At 38.4% G+C, this 18428-nt stretch overlaps 1 protein-coding gene across 1 annotated transcript in view; it reads right to left on the reverse strand.

Moving 5' to 3' along the window:
• ARAP2 (ArfGAP with RhoGAP domain, ankyrin repeat and PH domain 2) overlaps positions 1-18428 on the reverse strand; it is a 135037-nt gene extending 116609 nt beyond the window's left edge. The window contains exons 1-5 of the mRNA XM_009935526.2: positions 17463-18428; positions 10235-10305; positions 6968-7047; positions 1722-1807; positions 570-926 (exon numbers count right to left, since the gene is read on the reverse strand). Coding sequence (XP_009933828.2) covers positions 570-926; positions 1722-1807; positions 6968-7047; positions 10235-10305; positions 17463-18370 — 1502 coding nt within the window. The 5' untranslated portion in view covers positions 18371-18428. The remainder of the gene's footprint in view (positions 1-569; positions 927-1721; positions 1808-6967; positions 7048-10234; positions 10306-17462) is intronic.

Here is an 18428-nt window from a genome sequence, read left to right on the forward strand (position 1 = left end):
TCTCTCCTTTTCATTACTTGAAAATCTTATAGCAAGACTTGGGCTCGGATTCCTCCCACCAAACTTTAGGCACATCAATAAACTAAACTAGATGACAATTCACTCTAGGTGCATTTCCAAACTCAAAGCTCAATTTATTCGCACAATTTGGTAACCAATAGGATCTCCAGTCACAGTAATTACTAATTTATACATCCATGACCAAATTGCTAAAGTATTATTTCAGAATCAGAGTTTCCACTTACTTTGTGGCCCACAGAAAATCGGCAAAAATGTACAGATTAGAAGTATCGCTACAAATTAATTTTGTATTTTGCTGCTACAGTTCATGAGTGGTGATCAACATTTTTAATTAAAATATTTTTCCTGAGTGCACCTCCTAAATAAACTTTAGAATAGGTAACATAATCAAAAAATAAGAATTCAGAACAGCTCTATGCTCTTGCAACAAAACCAGTTCTCTTTCCTCTCTCACCACAAACAGAAAGCAGTGACCAAATACAAACTTGACATCTCTCATGCAAACACACAACTTCACAATTATACAGTAATCACTTCAAATACCGTACCCTTGAGGGGACAATTTATCCAGCCATCCTGCTTTAACCTTCTTTACTGATGGTCCATAAAAACAAGCATATGGTGTTATTGATTCTTTTCCAATCGGAGTTTGATCTCCATCAAATTGCTGAAAATGCATTTGTTCACTGACCAAGCGATACGAATCTCCACTTTGCATCTTACTACAAGATGCTGAGTGTGTTTTGGCTTTATTTTCCTTTTTCTTTAAAGGCAAAGAACATTGTTCCACAATAGAATACACAGATTCATTTTCAGGTTCTTCTGGTGACAATGACTTGTTTTCCTGAGACACGGATTCATTTTTTGCAAATTCCTTTATCTTCTCTTCCTGATTATTAGAGGAACTAGAAAGAAAAAGTGCATTTTACTCTTAATGTATTGCTACAATGCACAAATACATAAAATTATTAATTAGACCAAATATGGGTAAAACATATTAGAAATATTTTATAACTTGTTTAACCTTTGTGAGAACACAGACATGCTACACGCAAAGTATCTTACAATTATGACCTTACTGAATCCTGCTTTCTGCATTCAACAGGACTGGTAACAAGGTAACACATTCTGGTTCCTCTAGAAGCCTGAACAGCAATTTCAAATGAATTTCACTTCCTCAGAAAAATAGCTTCATTTTAATACTTTGGAGGACTTGCAGTACTACCTCTCTCTTCCCTCTCTTCCCTCAAGAGAAGCCAGGTACAGACTGGAGACCTCAGGAGAGCATCAGCTCCCATTTTGTCAAACCACTGGCCACTACCTCATGATAGGAGTAGAGAATGGGTTCTAGTTTTGTGTTTATATTTTTTCCTAACGAGGAAGTAGACTATGAAAGTACTCAGACATGGTTAACTAGGAGACATACAAAAATAAAACTTGTGGCTTCCCTGTTCTCACTGGGGAAAAGAGGGACATCTTCCAAATCCACAAAAGATTCAGAAACCTGGCTTAGACAGTCCTAGTACAGCCACAGAGCTAAACTTCCCCTCCTACAGCATGCGGTAAAGGCTCAAATAGGAAAAAAAATTAAATAAACACAGTCATGGTTGTGCCTTCAGAGGCAGAGATACACTTGTGATATCAGTAAATAGCTCTTTCCTCTTTACGTTTTGAATTTCTCTGTAACTCTTATTTAGTACCATAGATTCTTGTAAGAAGAATACTCTTCATTCATTCCTAGATCCAAATTATTTCCACAAGCCAGGAATTCACTTCCATGAAGTTCCTAGAAAAGAAATATATTGTAACCAACAGTTGTTCTGAAGTACTAAATGATGTTTAAATTACTGTAGATATAAATCACACAAAACAACAGCCCAACTAGCGAAGCTATTCTTTGCAACATTCTCAAATATGCATTTGAAAGATTGTATTTTTAAAAGTATTTGAAGAAATGTTATTGTCAGTATTTCCATTTTAAATAATAATACTCAGATAAAACATTTGAGCATAGTCTAAAATACCCGATACAAAAGGATTAGATAAAGAAGCTCAGTGCATAGAAATATCAATGCTGATTTTTCTTCAAGCACAACTGAATACTACTTTTACCCTGAAATTTTCTAACCTCAAGAGCGACTTGTTGCATACTTGTTCAGTATACCATTTATGATTTGCCACTGCTAGCCTTTCATATCAATACTACTTCTTTGAATTTAATGTACAGCCTTCACGGTACACTACAGATAACATAATGGTAAATTTAAATTCCTACAGTAAGACTGAACTAAACTGTATCGAATGTATCTTGCATTTTCTTGCCAAGCTCTTCTTCCTAAAAGGCACATTTATTAACATTTGTTTAGAAATCTTTATCACAAACTGCTTGCAGTGTACAAAATGTCAAGGCTGACACTGTTCAAGAACATTACATTTCACGCTTCCCAAACTTGATCTGAGAATCATATCGCATTTCTAAGCTTTTCAACACTCATATTTCTTCCTTCAAAAAAAACCCCAAACTAAAATGAACATCTTTGTGCTTCCAATGGAAGTACTTTAATTTACTCATTTAAGCTTTGATGTGTATGTCATGAAGCTGAAGGGTGGCAGAAAAAAGCTTTCACAACGGTTGCCATTTGTTTTCTGAGCAGCAGCACGTCATCTTGTACTTGAGGGCTGTACCTTGGCAACATGAAAAGGCAAGCTTGAAAAAGCACATAGACCAAAGCTGAGTGTGTGTACACTGCAGCAAAAATTGTGGAAACCACAGGCTGATGGTAAGATAAACCTAGGTGAACAGTCTGCCTCCCTCTACCAGCCAGATCCATTATAAAGAAAAACAGCAAAGTTCAACAACAAGCACCACACGTACACCACGCTATTAACTACGTTGTAGCATGAAGGATTTGACAAAAAAAAAAAAACCAAACAAAACACCCTATAGTTTGCAAACAAACTAAACAGTAAACTCAAAAAACAACCTGTCCACTGCTTATCAAATGCTTGGATTGACCGGAATCTCACAAAAGGAGGGGAAATGGCAGTGTCCCACTTCTATGTAATAGTCAAGAAGCTAATATCATTGCCCAGGAAGCATCTTCAGAATGAAAATGGTCAGTATCTTCATCTGCTGTTCTGGTTTGGCTGCGGCCGGCAACAAAAGTGCCACGTGGCATGGAGGAGAATGGAAAGAAACAGGCAGAAACTGGTGGGTCGGGATAAGGGCAGTTTAACAGAACAGCAAACAAAGGGAACAGGAACAACAACGATACAGATAAGGAGAAAACACAACACAAACCGCACAACCCACAGATCCACCCTCCATGACCGCCGCTGCGAGCTCCCCAGCCGCGAGTGAGTTCCCACCGCCCCGCCTTCCCCCCACCAGAACCCAGCATGACGGCACATGGTATGGAATACCCGGCTCTGTTTGGCCAGGTGGGGTCAGCCCGCCCGGCTGTGCCCCTTCCTGGATTCCGGTGAAAATTAACCCTGTCCTGGCCAAACCCAGGACATCTGCTTATCAGGATGCAACCGCAAACCATACCCACTGAAGCTATGAGGTAGGACCTCTTCCTCCCCCTCATGAACCATTACTTTAACAGTTTCATGTCCTGCTCGTGCCGACTCCGTAATCTTCACCACTTGGGCAAGTGCATCCAGGGAGCCTGAGAACTTCCAAGCAATAATCGAGAAAGGCATTTCTATTGCTAGTATATTTTATAATGTAGAAGTCTACAAGTGAAGACAAGTTATTGGGACAAGGAGTTTTATTTGCTCACAAAGACACCTATTTCACCCAAATTAAATGCCAAGCATTTCCAGTGCATTGTTTCAAAATTATTCTGCAAGATGCTCAGACTCAAGATGAGACAAAACTCCCATCTCCCACCTCCTAAAATTCTCCAAGGTATTATACAAAGATAGTTAGCAGCAGCATTTTCTCCTGCAGACACCTTTGTAAGAGAAGTATTTCTGATGGGACAGGTGTATGTATTACACAGAAACTGTCTCTAAATATGTACTGGTTTTATGCACAGGAAGCACCGACCCTTAAGGAAAAAATCTGGCTTCCAGATCCCAGACAGATCGAACTACCTACTTGCAGCCCTGCATAAAAATCCTCTACTTTCAATCAGGAAGTAATTCAGATGCATTTTTGGTTTTAGCTTTTTCTAACAGGTGGTCTTGATCACAACAGAAAGTCAGGAAAGCTGAATGCTAAATCATGGACTGCATGAAGAGTTGCAAGACTTGCGGCTACATTAAACAAAGACTCCATGCCACTCAGGACAGGCATCTTCCTTAAGAGATACCGCCTCAGTCTTGTTTTAAAGCTAATGTCACACAGTTCTCAGGTTGATTCTTGAATCATGGTTTGGCAATACAATTTTATAATGGGTCCATAAATTCCTCCTTTTAAAATATTAAGGATTCTTAAAGCAGTAAGTTTGCAATCTGGCCAGCATTCCACAGTATCACAATGCTTCTGAGCTCACACAGATTTACTGAACTCAATATGCATGTTTAATTTAGTCTGACAGTTTACAGCGAGAAATAAAACCAATACTTCACTCCATAGGCCTGAACTCATTAGAATTCAGTTTTTCTGTGGAGGAACTTCAATGCACTTGACTCTTCAGTTGGACACAACGATAAATCAGCTCTAAAACATTTAGATTTTTATTTGTGTTATTTTTAAATTAATATATATATTAAAAAGTTCCTACTTCAGGTTGCGCTTTAGATGTTTCTGCTTCTAGCTGTCTTTCTTCCTGACCTAAGTCAAAGGCATATTTTCTTTATCACTTTAATTCCCTGTTCTCTAACGCTCACTTACCTCCAGTCTCTAGTGACTCATTACCTATTTTTACAGACACTCCCTTTATAAAAGCCTATAGAAGCCTTTTCTTTACACCAACGAAACAGGAAGAAGGGTAATGGCCAACTTACAAGCCTTCAGAACAAACTTTACCCAGGCAGTATAACAGTTTGCTACGTTTCCTTGTGTACAGACAAACTATATTCTTCATGTGAGGTTGTCTTTTAAAATGAAGCAGCAGTTGCAAGCCCTAAAATCTCAGATATTTTGAATAATACCGTAAAGTTTCTTATTTGTTTCTAGGATACCTGATACATAGTGAATAAAATCTGGTAGTGAAATGTATCTCGGGACCTTTGTTTTATGGTTCTTCCTTATGCCCTTTGTCTGCAATTAAATTCTAATGGAATCAAAATTAACTACGAAGTTTCCAACAGGCATGTGATAAATATAACTCAAAAAACTGTTTACTTACATGAAAGTGATAATTAAAATCCAAATCTTCAGATCAGGGAAAGCATGTTAGAATATACTACAATCAGCAGAAATAGCAATTATGTTTTAAGCAGTTAATCCACTTTAACTTCAAGGTACTTTTGTATTTGGTGCCATTGTAAGATAAGAAAGTTGCTGACAACCTTTCTGGGTATGCTTTTTAATAACCATTTCAATGAAGCATACAGAATAATGCTAAGTAGTAACAAAAAGGCTACGGAACTTTTGCTAGAAAACCTGCTTATGCCACTTAACTAATTACAAAAGTTAAATTTTGAAATTTTAAAGACATTGGCACAGATAACAATAACTGGCACAGGCAAGACATTGTAGATGAGGAAAGAAAACAAAAGCTCAAAAGTCACTTTTGTTTGCAGATAAGAGCTAGAAGGAGAAGCAAGACATGAATTTGTGCATACCTCCTAAAAAGTCAACAACAGGAAAAAAAAAAAAAAATATCACAACTTATTTCCAAAGAAAAGAAAGTATGCACCAAAAACAGAGATAATTTTTACTCTTCTAAAACCAGTCTCATTAGAAGATGAAATAAGAACTATTTATTTCCACTGAGCAATTCTTTAAAAAATAAAATTGGGAAGAAAAAAATCCTAGGCATCCATTTCAGTAGCTTTCATTTTAGTCACTAGTTTACAATAGTTTAAAGAATGAAACATTGGAGTGAACACCAGGACAGAAGCTAAGAATAATTCACTGTTTTCTCTAACTCAGTGGCTTGAGATTGGCTGGGACAAGTATAAGCAATCACAGAATCAACAATTTCTGGTCTGCATCCTGCTGAGACAGAAGCAGGAGCTGGGATTCATGGCATTTGGCAGATGTCTCACTAAGCTAATTTACCTCCCAGATCTCCACGTGATTTAGAAGTCTGTTCACATGTCATTTATGGCATTCAAATCACAATTAATGACCCCAACAAAAGTGTTCACTTCAGAGAATCCTACAACAAAAGTGACTTTCTGGGTGTACAGCAAGTTTAGCGGATGCATGAAAAACATCAGAAGTACTGAGAAATTTCATACACAGGAATTAAAAAAGGATATTGCCAAAAGTGACCATGAGATCATCTAAGCTAACAGGTAGGCTGCTTTCATAAGATATACACAAGCCTGTGTAGAGATGCCCAGCCTTGATCTGCAATTATCACGAGAGAAGAGCCACTTTTACCTTTACTAGTCAGTTCTAAAGGTTACCCACAACTTAACCTCACTTAGGCACAAAATATTACCATATACCACCTAAGATGGCAAAAGGCAGGCATCGAGGTAGTCTGCAATTGCCTGTAACTGACTGTTTTGCATTTGATATGGCACCTCTGGGCAACAAGAAAAAAAAAAGTCAGTTATCTATCCCATGTTTTTTTAAAAAACCAAAAACAACAAGCATCACACATCACAGCATCCTATTACTATTGCACAGTACAAAGTGTATCTCAAGATGAAGGCAAGTCACTAGTCCACAAATATTTACACTATAAACCATTTGCATGTACCTAAAAAGAAAGAAAAGGTACTGAGAACTGAAAAAAACAGAGGAAAAAAGAATTAAGATCAATATAAAATATGTAACATGAAGATAGACCATTTATACCCAGACTTCTCAACTTACTTTAGCATCATTAGGGTTGTCACAAATAAAGGTTTCCCCATATGGAGAGATGATGGGTGGCTTTTCTTCTGTGAAAGTTTCTTAAAGCAAAAAAGTAAATACAGAGTCATACAGTGCAATGCTCTATGAAAGTACTAATAAAATCAACAAGTGACACAGATTTTTCTGCTTGTGATTTCTCTGTCCTTCTCAGAAAAAAATTTTGAAGAACAAGAAGCAATTTCCCTTTTCTAACTTAAGTCACAGAATCACAGAATAGTAGGGGTTGGAAGGGACCTCTGTGGGTCATCTAGTCCAACCCTCCTGCCGAAGCAGGATCACCTATAGCAGGTTGCACAGGACCTTGTCCAGGCGGGTCTTGAATATCTCCAGAGAAGGAGACTCCACAACCTCCCTGGGCAGCCTGTTCCAGTGCTCCGTCACCCTCAGAGGGAAGAAGTTCTTCCTCATGTTCAGACGGAACTTCCTGTGCCTCAGTTTGTGCCCACTGCCCCTTGTCCTGTCACTGGGCACCACTGAAAAGAGCTTGGCCCCATCCTCCTGACACCCACCCTTCAGATATTTATAAGCATTTATTAGGTCCCCTCGCAGCCTTCTCTTCTTCAGGCTGAACAAGCCCAGCTCCCTCAGCCTCTCCTCGTAGGGGAGATGTTCCAGTCCCCTCATCATCCTTGTAGCCCTCCGCTGGACTCTCTCCAGTAGCTCTTCATCTTTCTTGAACTGGGGAGCCCAGAACTGGACACAGTACTCCAGATGGGGCCTCACCAGGGCAGTGTAGAAGGGAAGGAGAATGTCCCTTGACCTGCTGGCCCCACTCCTCCTAATGCACCCCAGGATGCCATTGGCCTTCTTGGCAGCCAGGGCACACTGCTGGCTCATGGTCAACCTGTCGTCCACCAGGACACCCAGGTCCCTCTCCACAGAGCTGCACTCCAGCAGGTCCACCCCAAGCCCGTACTGGTGCATGGCATTGTTCCTCCCCAGGTGCAGGACCCTGCACTTGCCCTTGTTGAACCTCATCAGGTTCCTCTCTGCCCAGCTTTCCAGCCTGTCCAGGTCACGCTGAATGGCAGCACAGCCTTCTGGTGTGTCTACCACACCTCCCAGTTTGGTGTCATCAGCAAACTTGCTGAGGGTACATTCTAACTCTTCATCCAGATCATTGATGAAGAAGTTAAACAAGACTGGGCCCAGTACTGACCCCTGAGAGACACCACTACTTACCAGCCTCCAACTAGACTCAGAGCCACTGATGACAACCCTCTGAGTTCTGCCATTCAGCCAGTTCTCTATCCACTTCACTGACCACTCATCCAGCCCACACTTCCTCAGCTTCCCTAGGAGGATATCATGGGAGACTGTGTCGAAAGCCTTGCTGAAGTCCAGGTAGACAACATCCACGGCTCTCCCTTCATCCACCCAGCCAGTCATGTCATCGTAGAAAGCTATCAGATTGGTCAGGCATGATTGCCCCTTGGTGAATCCATGCTGACTACTGATAACCTTCTTTTCTTCCACTTGCAAGTCCAGACACTTTTTTTCCCTTCAGACACTACCTACTCAGACACTATTACTATACAAGTTGAATATAACTTGCGTACAGGCATCTTCTTCTTTCCTATCCTGCATCAATTTAAAGAAAAAAAAAAAAAAAAGGCAAAACAAACAAACGAACAAAAAAACACACCAAAAAACTTTCGCTGCATACTCTTAGGAGCAATAGCTCCACAGTGTCCCTTATTCTGACTTTAAAAACACAAAAACTCATTTGTACACAATCTTCATTTTGTCACTGTTTTTGGTTTGGCCTGGATAAATGCCAGGTGCCCACCAAAACAACTCTATAACACCCCCTCCTCAACTGGACAGAGGAGAGGCTCGAGGATCAAGACATGGACAGGGAAAGATCACTCACCAGTTACTGTCACAGACAAAACAAACTGAACTTGGGGAGAAAATGGAGTTTAATTCATCACCAATCAAATCAGAATAGGACAGTGAGAAAACAAATCCAGATCTTAAAACACCTTTCCCCCACCCCTCCCTTCTTCCCAGGCTCAGCTTCACTCCTGTTTCTCTACCTCCTCCCCCCTGAGCCGCACAGGGGGACAGGGAATGGGGGTTACGGTCAGTTCATGACACATTGTCTCTGCCGCTCCTTGTCCCTCAGGGGGAATACTCCTCACACTCTTCCCTTGCTCCAGCATGAAGGTTCCTCTCACGGGAGACAGTTCTCCATAAACTTCTCCAATGAGAGTCCTTCCCACGGGCTGCAGCTCTTCATAAACTGCCCCAGCACAGTCCTTCCCACTGGTTGCAGTCCTTCAGGAACAGGCTGCTCCAGCGTGGGTCCCTCACGGGGTCACCAGCCCTGCCAGCCAACTGGCTCCGGCGTGGGCTCCTCTCTCCACGGGTCCGCAAGTCCTGGCAGGAGCCTGCTCCAGCACGGGCTCCCCTTCATCACGAGTTGCAAGGGAAGGGTCTCTGCTCTGACATTTCAGGCACCTCCTCCTCCCTGCTTCTTCACTGACCTTGGTGTCTGCAGAGTTGTTTCTTTCACATCGTCTCACTCCTCTCTCTAACTGCTGTCTCACACACAGTTTTTTTCTTCCCTTTCTTAAATATGTCATCACAGAGGCGCTACCACTGTCACTGACTGGCTTGGCCAGCGGCAGGTCAGTGTTAGAGCCATCTAGCACTGGCTTTATCAGACATGGCGGAAGCTTCTTGCAGCTTCTCATAGAAGCCACCCCTATCGCCCCCCCCCCCCGCTACCAAAACCTTGCCACACAAACCCATAACATTCACCAAATATTTGCTTGAAATTAACATGCGTAACTTCAAACGAGACATATCTCTAGAGTACGAAAGAGCTTTTGTTTACAACACACCGCACAAGACTTCTAAAATCACATTAGTTAGGAATATGCTCCTTATGTCTTTCAAGAAAAAGCAAACATTGCTCAAAAAAAAAATCTCTATCTAAACTTAGAAACTCAAAATACTGTAGTCTAAAAACGTATTAAAATAAGTGAGGTTTACAGACTGGATTTTCTAATTTTCATATAATTAGTTCATTAAAAAATATTAAGTAAAATTGCAGAAGTAGTTAAATGCTCTGCTATTACATACATTGCTTTTTCCAGACCTTTCAGATGCCCAATATTTCTTAAAATAAGCAAGCCAACACTCATTTTAGACAATTTCTGATCTGAAGTTTCTTTTTGCTCAATATTCAAGATGTAAATATCAGCATGCTACACTCACCGTTTTGTGAAATTTGCCTCCCAGTGCAAGAAATATTTTCAGGATCCACATTTCTTCTTTTCTGAAGGGAACTTGAACAAAACAAAGCACAAAAAAAAAAATTAAGTGAAATTTCCCAGAATTGGAGCAAAAACATCTTATATAGTTAAAATTATATACAAATATAGAAATAGTCAATTTTAAGTCTTAGGAAAACTACAGATTCAATTTAAAAGTCACCCAACAATGTGTTTTCCTTCCTTTATGACACTGAATACTTCTCTGATCCTAGCACACATCTTGAATTTGGTTGGGGTTTTTTTGTTTTGAATTGACCTTATGATACATTTAGATTGCTGGTAAGCGTGGAGATCCCCATGCTTCCCCCATCCTTCACCTTCCCTTCTCCTTTGCACTGATTACCAATGACTATATTAAAGAAGGATGTACTAAGAAAGTCTAATTTAACATTAAGCTCAAAGGGAGCCTGGGCATTGAAATGCACAGAAAACATGCTCTCAACCACTGAAAAAAAAAAATGCTGTAAAGTTTCAATTTCCTAAGGCGAATTCTTTCCCAGAAAGTTCTCAATGAGAGGCATAAATGTCATTGCCTTGCTACTGCCTGTGACTACCACTGCACATTTTGTAGATAGATAAGAATGTATGCCCATACACAACAGAAAAATTAGCGTATTTTTAGTGCTGTGCTGGCCCAAAAGTATTTCAACAATTCCATGTATAGTGGCACTCATCATGCTGCTAAGGAACACATTTTTAATTATTAGTAGTATTATTAATATTAATGATATTTCAGGCTGAGACAGCAGCTTTAGAATAACAACACAGGAACAAATATGCCTGAAATAGTACATTTCTAGCCCATCTTCACTACTCAAGCAGTCTGTATTAGAGCTGTTTTCAGCCAAGGTCCAATTTCCCCTGTTAACATGAATAATAAGTAATTTTTCCTCTTCATCTCATTTTCTGTGCTTGAAATAAGTGATACAGATCCTCCTGCATCCTTATAGAATATTCACTGATAAATGCAATGTAAGATCCTTGACGTTCTAACAGTTTGTAGCTCCTCCATCCTTCAAAGCCGAAGATAAGTATGTTTTACTAAAAATACCAATATTCCTCAATTTTTGTTTCTCCACTAGACATACTGAGAAATTTTATTTTTTTAAGATTATCGTCCATACTTTACAAATACTGTCCCATGAAGACCAAGTTGAATCACTCCATATTACAGGCTGATGCTTCTCTATGACAGAAGGCATACATTTATGAACCTCTATTTCACCATCATTTTTAATCCATGTCTAAATCTATCCCAAACAAGTTATTAGATTAAATTCAAGACAGAAGCCACACCTTGTAAAGTTATTTAACATTTCAATTGTTATCAAGGGTAAATCAACTAAGTTCCTCAATTATATTTTGTAAAATCCTGGTTTTAGAAAACACAGGGTGAGTTTGGCCAGTTAAGATGCATCATGTCCTAGCTCCCCTACATAATTGTTTACTCTCCTGAGTTATAATTACAGAACACACACAGCAAATACTTTAGAAGTCTGTGTTTCTTCATAGATTTTACTAAAATTGATGTAGTTACACCATTTGAAGCTACATTAGCAAACTAACTTCATGCATTTGCACTCACCTAACTTCAAAGAACTTGGTATGCTTACAAAAAAAACTCTTAACTTGTTCAACACGGACCAGATTTTTTGGTGTTAGGTTGGGTCTTTTTAAGGGTATTAATAGCATTACAGTAAATTAGAGATACAGATAAGCAGCTTTGAATCAAAGAGCTTTTAAAATGATGATTTTCTTCCATATGTAAAACAGTGAGTCATTGGCTTAGCTTTGGGGTGGATAGATTTATAAGTGGGTAATGGTAATAGCAATGAGTGAAGATTAATTCATCAGGAAACAAAAATAACAAATCAGCTTACAAAGATCTGCATTTTTTAAATTCATGTATTTTTCAGGACTTGTGCACTGGTTTTTGATTACGCACCTACATGTATGTACACATGGCAAGAAAACCTGCTAATAAGCAAACAGCAGTCGACTTATTCAGCAATCAAAATAAAACCTTTTTGTCATTTTTGGAAAACAAAGTTCTAACTTACGTGAAGCAAAAGCTATCTCAAGATATCAAATAAATGGAACAAGCTTACTTTAAATATCTGCTTGAAAGATTATATATAACAAACAACATACAGTACGAGATATGAAATCATAATAATTTGTCAATGCTCAATAGAATAGTTAAGACAACTATTGTACAAATTGAATACCGTGATTACGAGACAGAAAAGTACTGAAGACTTCTTTGGGGGCAAAAAAGATTAAAAAAAAACACCTTACATCTACACAAATCTATGATTTTCCTTAACCATTTCCAAAATTTAATACCTCTACAGATTAATGATCTTCTTTATTTTGCTCTTTATAGGCAGGTTAGTGCAAGCAGTCTGCCAATCGCAAAGTGTACCAATTTTACAAAGACATTAACAAGAATTTCAATTAAACTACCACTTTGTTACAACTGTGGAGATTAAGGCCCACTCTTTTCATGTATGAAGAGGTACCGGCTGCAGCTCTGGCTGCACACTCTTTCCCACCGCCCTTCTCTTATGCATAAACAGGATGAAAGGGTGTGATGAGACAGCGACTGGTCTTGCTAAAGGCTGAGAGACTAGAAAGGTGAGAGCTTAGCACTGCGCTGAGCTGTTTTATTCAATACGCTTCTGTCACCTCCCAAATAAAGTGAGGGAGAGAAGTCAGTGCAAGCAGTCAGTGCTTCAGAGTCTTTATCAGCACTCATCTATCTGCTGATCGGTTTAAATGAATGAAGCTTTTGTTTTCAAACTCACTCAAAACATGTTTTCTCTTCTATCCATCTCAAGACCTAACCCTTCCATAACGCACACATGTCAACAGCGTTCTAGCACGCCGTGTTAGAGCTCAGGGTTTCACAGACTGCTTGCAGAGACAAATTAATGGTAACACTTGACCACAAGAAAAGAGAGAGAGCAGCTTCTCTCTCCTAAAAAAATTTCTTTGTGTGACAGAGCAGCACCAGCTAAGGCACTTTATTAGCAATCTTGATAATTTATATGTTGAGAAATAGAGTCTAAAGAATATCAGCACCAAGCAAGAAGTTTCAACCATAAGATCTGCCAGTTGCGTACAACAAACAGTGTCTGTTCAGGCCAAGCACTGTTATCTATTTTATTTATTTATATTTCCCCTCAGACACAGCGTATTTTCCAGAATTACTTTTGGTCTATTTCTTTTAATAAAGAATCAGAGCAATCCCACTACTGAACAACACAAGTAACCAAGCTGGGGCATATGAAAAAAATCTAAAAGTATATAGACTTCATCAGCCTGAAATTTTATGCGTGTAGCATTCTTTATAACAAATGGATTTACCACATTATAAACCTGCTTAAGTTTTTCTTTGAACAGATTGCTGTTCTGGATGATGCAACAGTAGCTATTTCACCTAAGAGTGACTGCTAAATGACGTGATCCGAAGCATCCAAAGCCTCTAAAACTATCCCTATACTTCACTATCTTTGATCTTGCACTAACAGCACATCAGTGGTTAGCACCATCCACTGCATTAATTTCACTATTTTGTCTTACAAAAGCCTCAATTTTTCACTCTTGTCTGTATGGAAGAAGTCACAGACCAAAAGAGGGATCACAAAACTTCCAACCCACTTTGATTAACCATTTCCTCTATTCCACAACACGGCTGGGGAACCATATTAAAAAATTAAGACTCACTTAAAATACAGAATGCAAGGTCTCAGAAAGGGTGATGACCTTGTCTAATAAAAATGTTTTGGATGCAAATTATTTCAATTTTAGAAGATTATTTGCAATCTCCTTAACAATTCCAGTGCTTTTAAACACGTTTAGAGTGATCTTTACTAATTCTGCATCAACAGAGAGCTCATATTGTTATGAGGGAAAAGTCTAGCTGACAAGAATCCAGTACAATTACAAATCACTTCAATACTGATCAACCAAAACCACTACTAAAATCTGCACAATAACCTCACTACTGAGAACACTGTGTAATAGTCACTTTTTAAAAAAAAATTCTGCACCCCTCAGTGTTACAGTGATGCCACATATACTTCAAAACACAAAGAAAACCAAAATATTTCCAGTCTCTAAAATGCTATGGTGTCTTACTAGCTGACAGCATGTTTTGTTACAGGCATGAGCCAGGAGCATAAGTGAGGCAGATACAATTGCAAGAGAGGCAAGCATATTACTAGTAATAAAAAGTGACACGGTCACAGAACTACTAAGGGGCATAAGGAGACTCACTGTATGAACCTTTTGTGCCAGAAGGCACACAGGAGATTGTGAGAAAACCATTTGCTTGCATAAAAATTTAATGACTAATATCCATGCACAACTAGAAGGAAACGTTGAGTTTCCCAGAAGGTTTCAGTGGGGTTTCCCTGCCCCTATGGAAAAGCCTTCACACAGGGTAATAAGGATGAAGCCAGCGCCTATCAATAAAAGCTGAGAATGTTTGTCTGTGCAATTCTGTGAGACAGACACAATCATTCCTGAGGTTAAATATGCTGCAAGCTGCCATTTTAAAGTTCTGGATTAATTCTTTGCCTCTAAAAAAATACCCAGCAAGGTTATCAAGAATGTTCCTGTGAAGTTTAATTTTTGTTTTGAAGTTCTGGTTTAGCCGTGTTCTTCCTCAGACAGACTGCTACTCGACGCTCAAGATTTCCATATTGTTGTAACCGGAGCATAAAGACGCAGAAAGTAAGCTGGAGCTCACAAATCAAAATGGCGGGTAATGAAGGTAATAACCCAGTCACATATCAATCACTAATAGACTGGGATTTGGAGGATTTACTTCAAAGGTGGGAAGACTACAAATATAGCATATTCTCTCTACTGGATGATTATTTCTCAAAATACATTAAGAGTACCCTTTTAGTAGCTAGCTATTGTAATCTTTTAGGACGAGACTCCCATTTCAGCTCAGCAGGAATAGCTATATTATATGAAGTAGGGATAACCATTCTACAAATGTTAACATAAAGCTACTCCCCACTGAAGGATGTTTATACTTTTGTTTCTATAAGCACTATTTTTTGGCAATTTAGAAAGCACTGATGAAACATTTTTTCAGGCACACAAAAATCTCTGTTGCAAAGAATCTTTGCCTTTCCATCTGTTCAATCAAATGATTGTATTAAAACATTTAATATTGACTTCTTTCAATAATCTAAAAGCCACTTATAAGTGCTGGGAAAACTCTGCATTTAGGGCTGGGAAAACTCTGCGTTAAGGGCATGTATAAACTCGCTAATGATGTTTCTAATTGCTGAGATATGCAGATGAAAAAGATAAACACAAAACATTCTCAGGCATGTCCCTTCCAGGCATAGCTAGCAGCTTTAAAAAAAAATTGACTAAAAGTGCAACCTAATGATTTGAATATGGCTACACCGACAAAACTTTGCATATGTCTTTGCATGAATTTTTCTTCTCTGTTTAAGACACTTAACTAGCATGTCGAGTAAAACCTTATAGTTAACAGAACCAAAAATATCACAAATTCAGCTGTGGGGAGATAGTCTTCATTTACACAGCCTGTAATATTGTGATCAAGTGCACACTCAGTACCTATTATTTTTAACATTCAAACAATATTGCTTTTATTAAGATAGGCTTGGAGTTAAGTTCTAACATCAGACCTTTTCCTCTACATTCCATCATATTTTTGCAAGACAGCTAATGCTTATTCCAGACAATAAGTGTTACTCACTAATTTGTGGATTCAAATTACAAACACAACCGTTCTGAAGGAAGAAAAATCCACACCCACATCACATAAATATTTTGAAACTAATTAAAACTCTCCTATGCAATTTATCGTAACAAACTTTATTGGACTCTGTCCGATACTATTCCAGCACCAGTGTTGGAACAGAACTATTCTTACAAAGATAGCATAAACTCTGAAAACCTTGCACATCTATCCTTCCCCCCACACACACTTTTTTCACTTTTTTTTTCCTGCTGGACTGCCTCAAAAAAAACGTTTTTATACTACAAGCATCATTAAAAGCTAAATTTTTGTTAGTATGAGAACACCAGCAAAAACCAACACCTAATACGACAAACTGGTTGCATTCATTCTCTGAGTCAACAGTTAAGTGACAACCAGTTTAGAAATTAATCTAAGAGCCATCTTGAAGAAAGTTCTTGCTTTAGACCCACAGTACAACATAACTTCCTCCTCCACAAAATATCCTATTCTAAATTACTTCTTTATATTTACATATAAATTTTATGTGCTTTAAAGGCTAAGACTTAAGCCTCTCATGTAATGATCTTGCTATGCCCATGCATGCAATCATATCAGATACATCCTGCTTTGTTTACAAGGTGCTTGCACTATACAATGCACAAGAGACAAGAAGGTTCTTCTAAATTTTGTCCCACTTTTTACATAAAAGTACATTAATATGTGTAGTTATGTAAAACTTCCCAGATCTTTCCAAGAAGTCAAATCTATAAAAATACTAAACTTGTATTTTTCAATAATGGTATCTCTTGAAAGATACGACCTTAAAAGTTACTAAGATACAACCTGAATACTTGTGTTTCACAATAACTGTTGTCTCAATCAAAATAGTTTTTTATACTTATGGGTGAATTTTTAGCTCTCTTGAAATCACCGTTTTGTCATCATTTTCCTGTGATGGATCACAATTTCATAAGATACCCTAGAGCTAAGGTCTAATTAATATTACTCACATTGTTTTATTCTGGAATAGATTCAACAGCTTTTTCTGCTATTTTTCAATCCTGGTTTTGTAACACTTGTGTACTTCCATTCAGCATACACATGAAGTCTAAAAAAATGCTTGATATAGTTGTTTTTAACAAGGGTTATATCTAAAGCAATAAAGACTTCTTTCTTTGACAGTAAATAGACACGGAGATGACTGGGGAGGTTATATATAAAATTTCCCTTTATACTCTCATTTGAGCTTTTAACTTGCATTGAAGCTTAATCCTACTTCAGGTCATCTGGCAACATTCATTCCAGATCTAGCATATTTACAGCACATATAAAAAAAAATTCACAAAAAAATGACATAAGAAAACCATGAGAAACCCCAAACCATAATTTCTACAGTGACAGTGATTCTTCATTAGAAAAAAACAGCAGTTACCTTGATGAAGCTTGAACTTTACTTGATTCAGGAATTTCTGGTACAGGTCGATGCCTTAATATAAAAGATCGACTTGCTCTTGGAAATACTTTCATGCAGTTTTGCGTATAAGAATCATATAAGTCATTGTCTACCATTTCCCCTTTAAACTTAAAGAACGGAGAATTCGGCTCACTATCAAATAAATCATCCTCATCTGCAAACATCAGATGTTTGTTTTCACTGTATTTTGTCTCACACGAATGAGTGAATGAAGAAGGATGGTCATGAAATGCCAAACAGCCAGCCAAGTGCTCATCAGCCTGGTATGCATCAGCTTCTTCCAGTGATGTATCCGGCCGAGTATTCATCATAACACTTCCACTTAGATTGATAGCTTTTCGTATGTTGTCTGAATTCTGGTATAAACTAGACAAATCCGAATTTGTAAAGCTATCATCATTTGCCTCAGCTAAGTTTTGCTCTGCAAGTACAAATCTTTCTTTATCATCGTTAGCTTTATTAAGAAGTTGTTCTGACAATGTTGCAGGTATCAAGCTAGTCCCATCTGCACTTGAATTGCTTATTGGAGACTCCTGATCCAAGGACGAATATTGCTTCTCTTCTAAACCTTTCCAGTCTTTGAGTTTCAGATTTTCACGGAGAAGAGAATTTCCTCGCATTTTTGACAGAGTGGTGTCTAATTGTTTAAGAATCCTTCTGCGGTGCCCTGTGGGCAACACTCCCATTTGCTGAAGCACACTGTTATTTATTCCCACGCAATCTGTCACAATGTTATAGCCATATTCTTTAAAGTTAGGAAGATACTGCCCCAAGTTAATGTTGACCAAGAATTCTTGAATATCAGTGCCATTGCCTGTGGATGACATGGTGGCAGCTTCATTCCGAATACTGCCCCACACAGTCATGTAGAAACACAGTCAGGATGCATGCATATTCACTAGCAACAAAGCTCTCTAAACTTGT

The sequence above is a fragment of the Opisthocomus hoazin genome, chromosome 5, assembly GCF_030867145.1.
Source record: "Opisthocomus hoazin isolate bOpiHoa1 chromosome 5, bOpiHoa1.hap1, whole genome shotgun sequence".
Classification (NCBI taxonomy): domain Eukaryota; kingdom Metazoa; phylum Chordata; class Aves; order Opisthocomiformes; family Opisthocomidae; genus Opisthocomus; species Opisthocomus hoazin.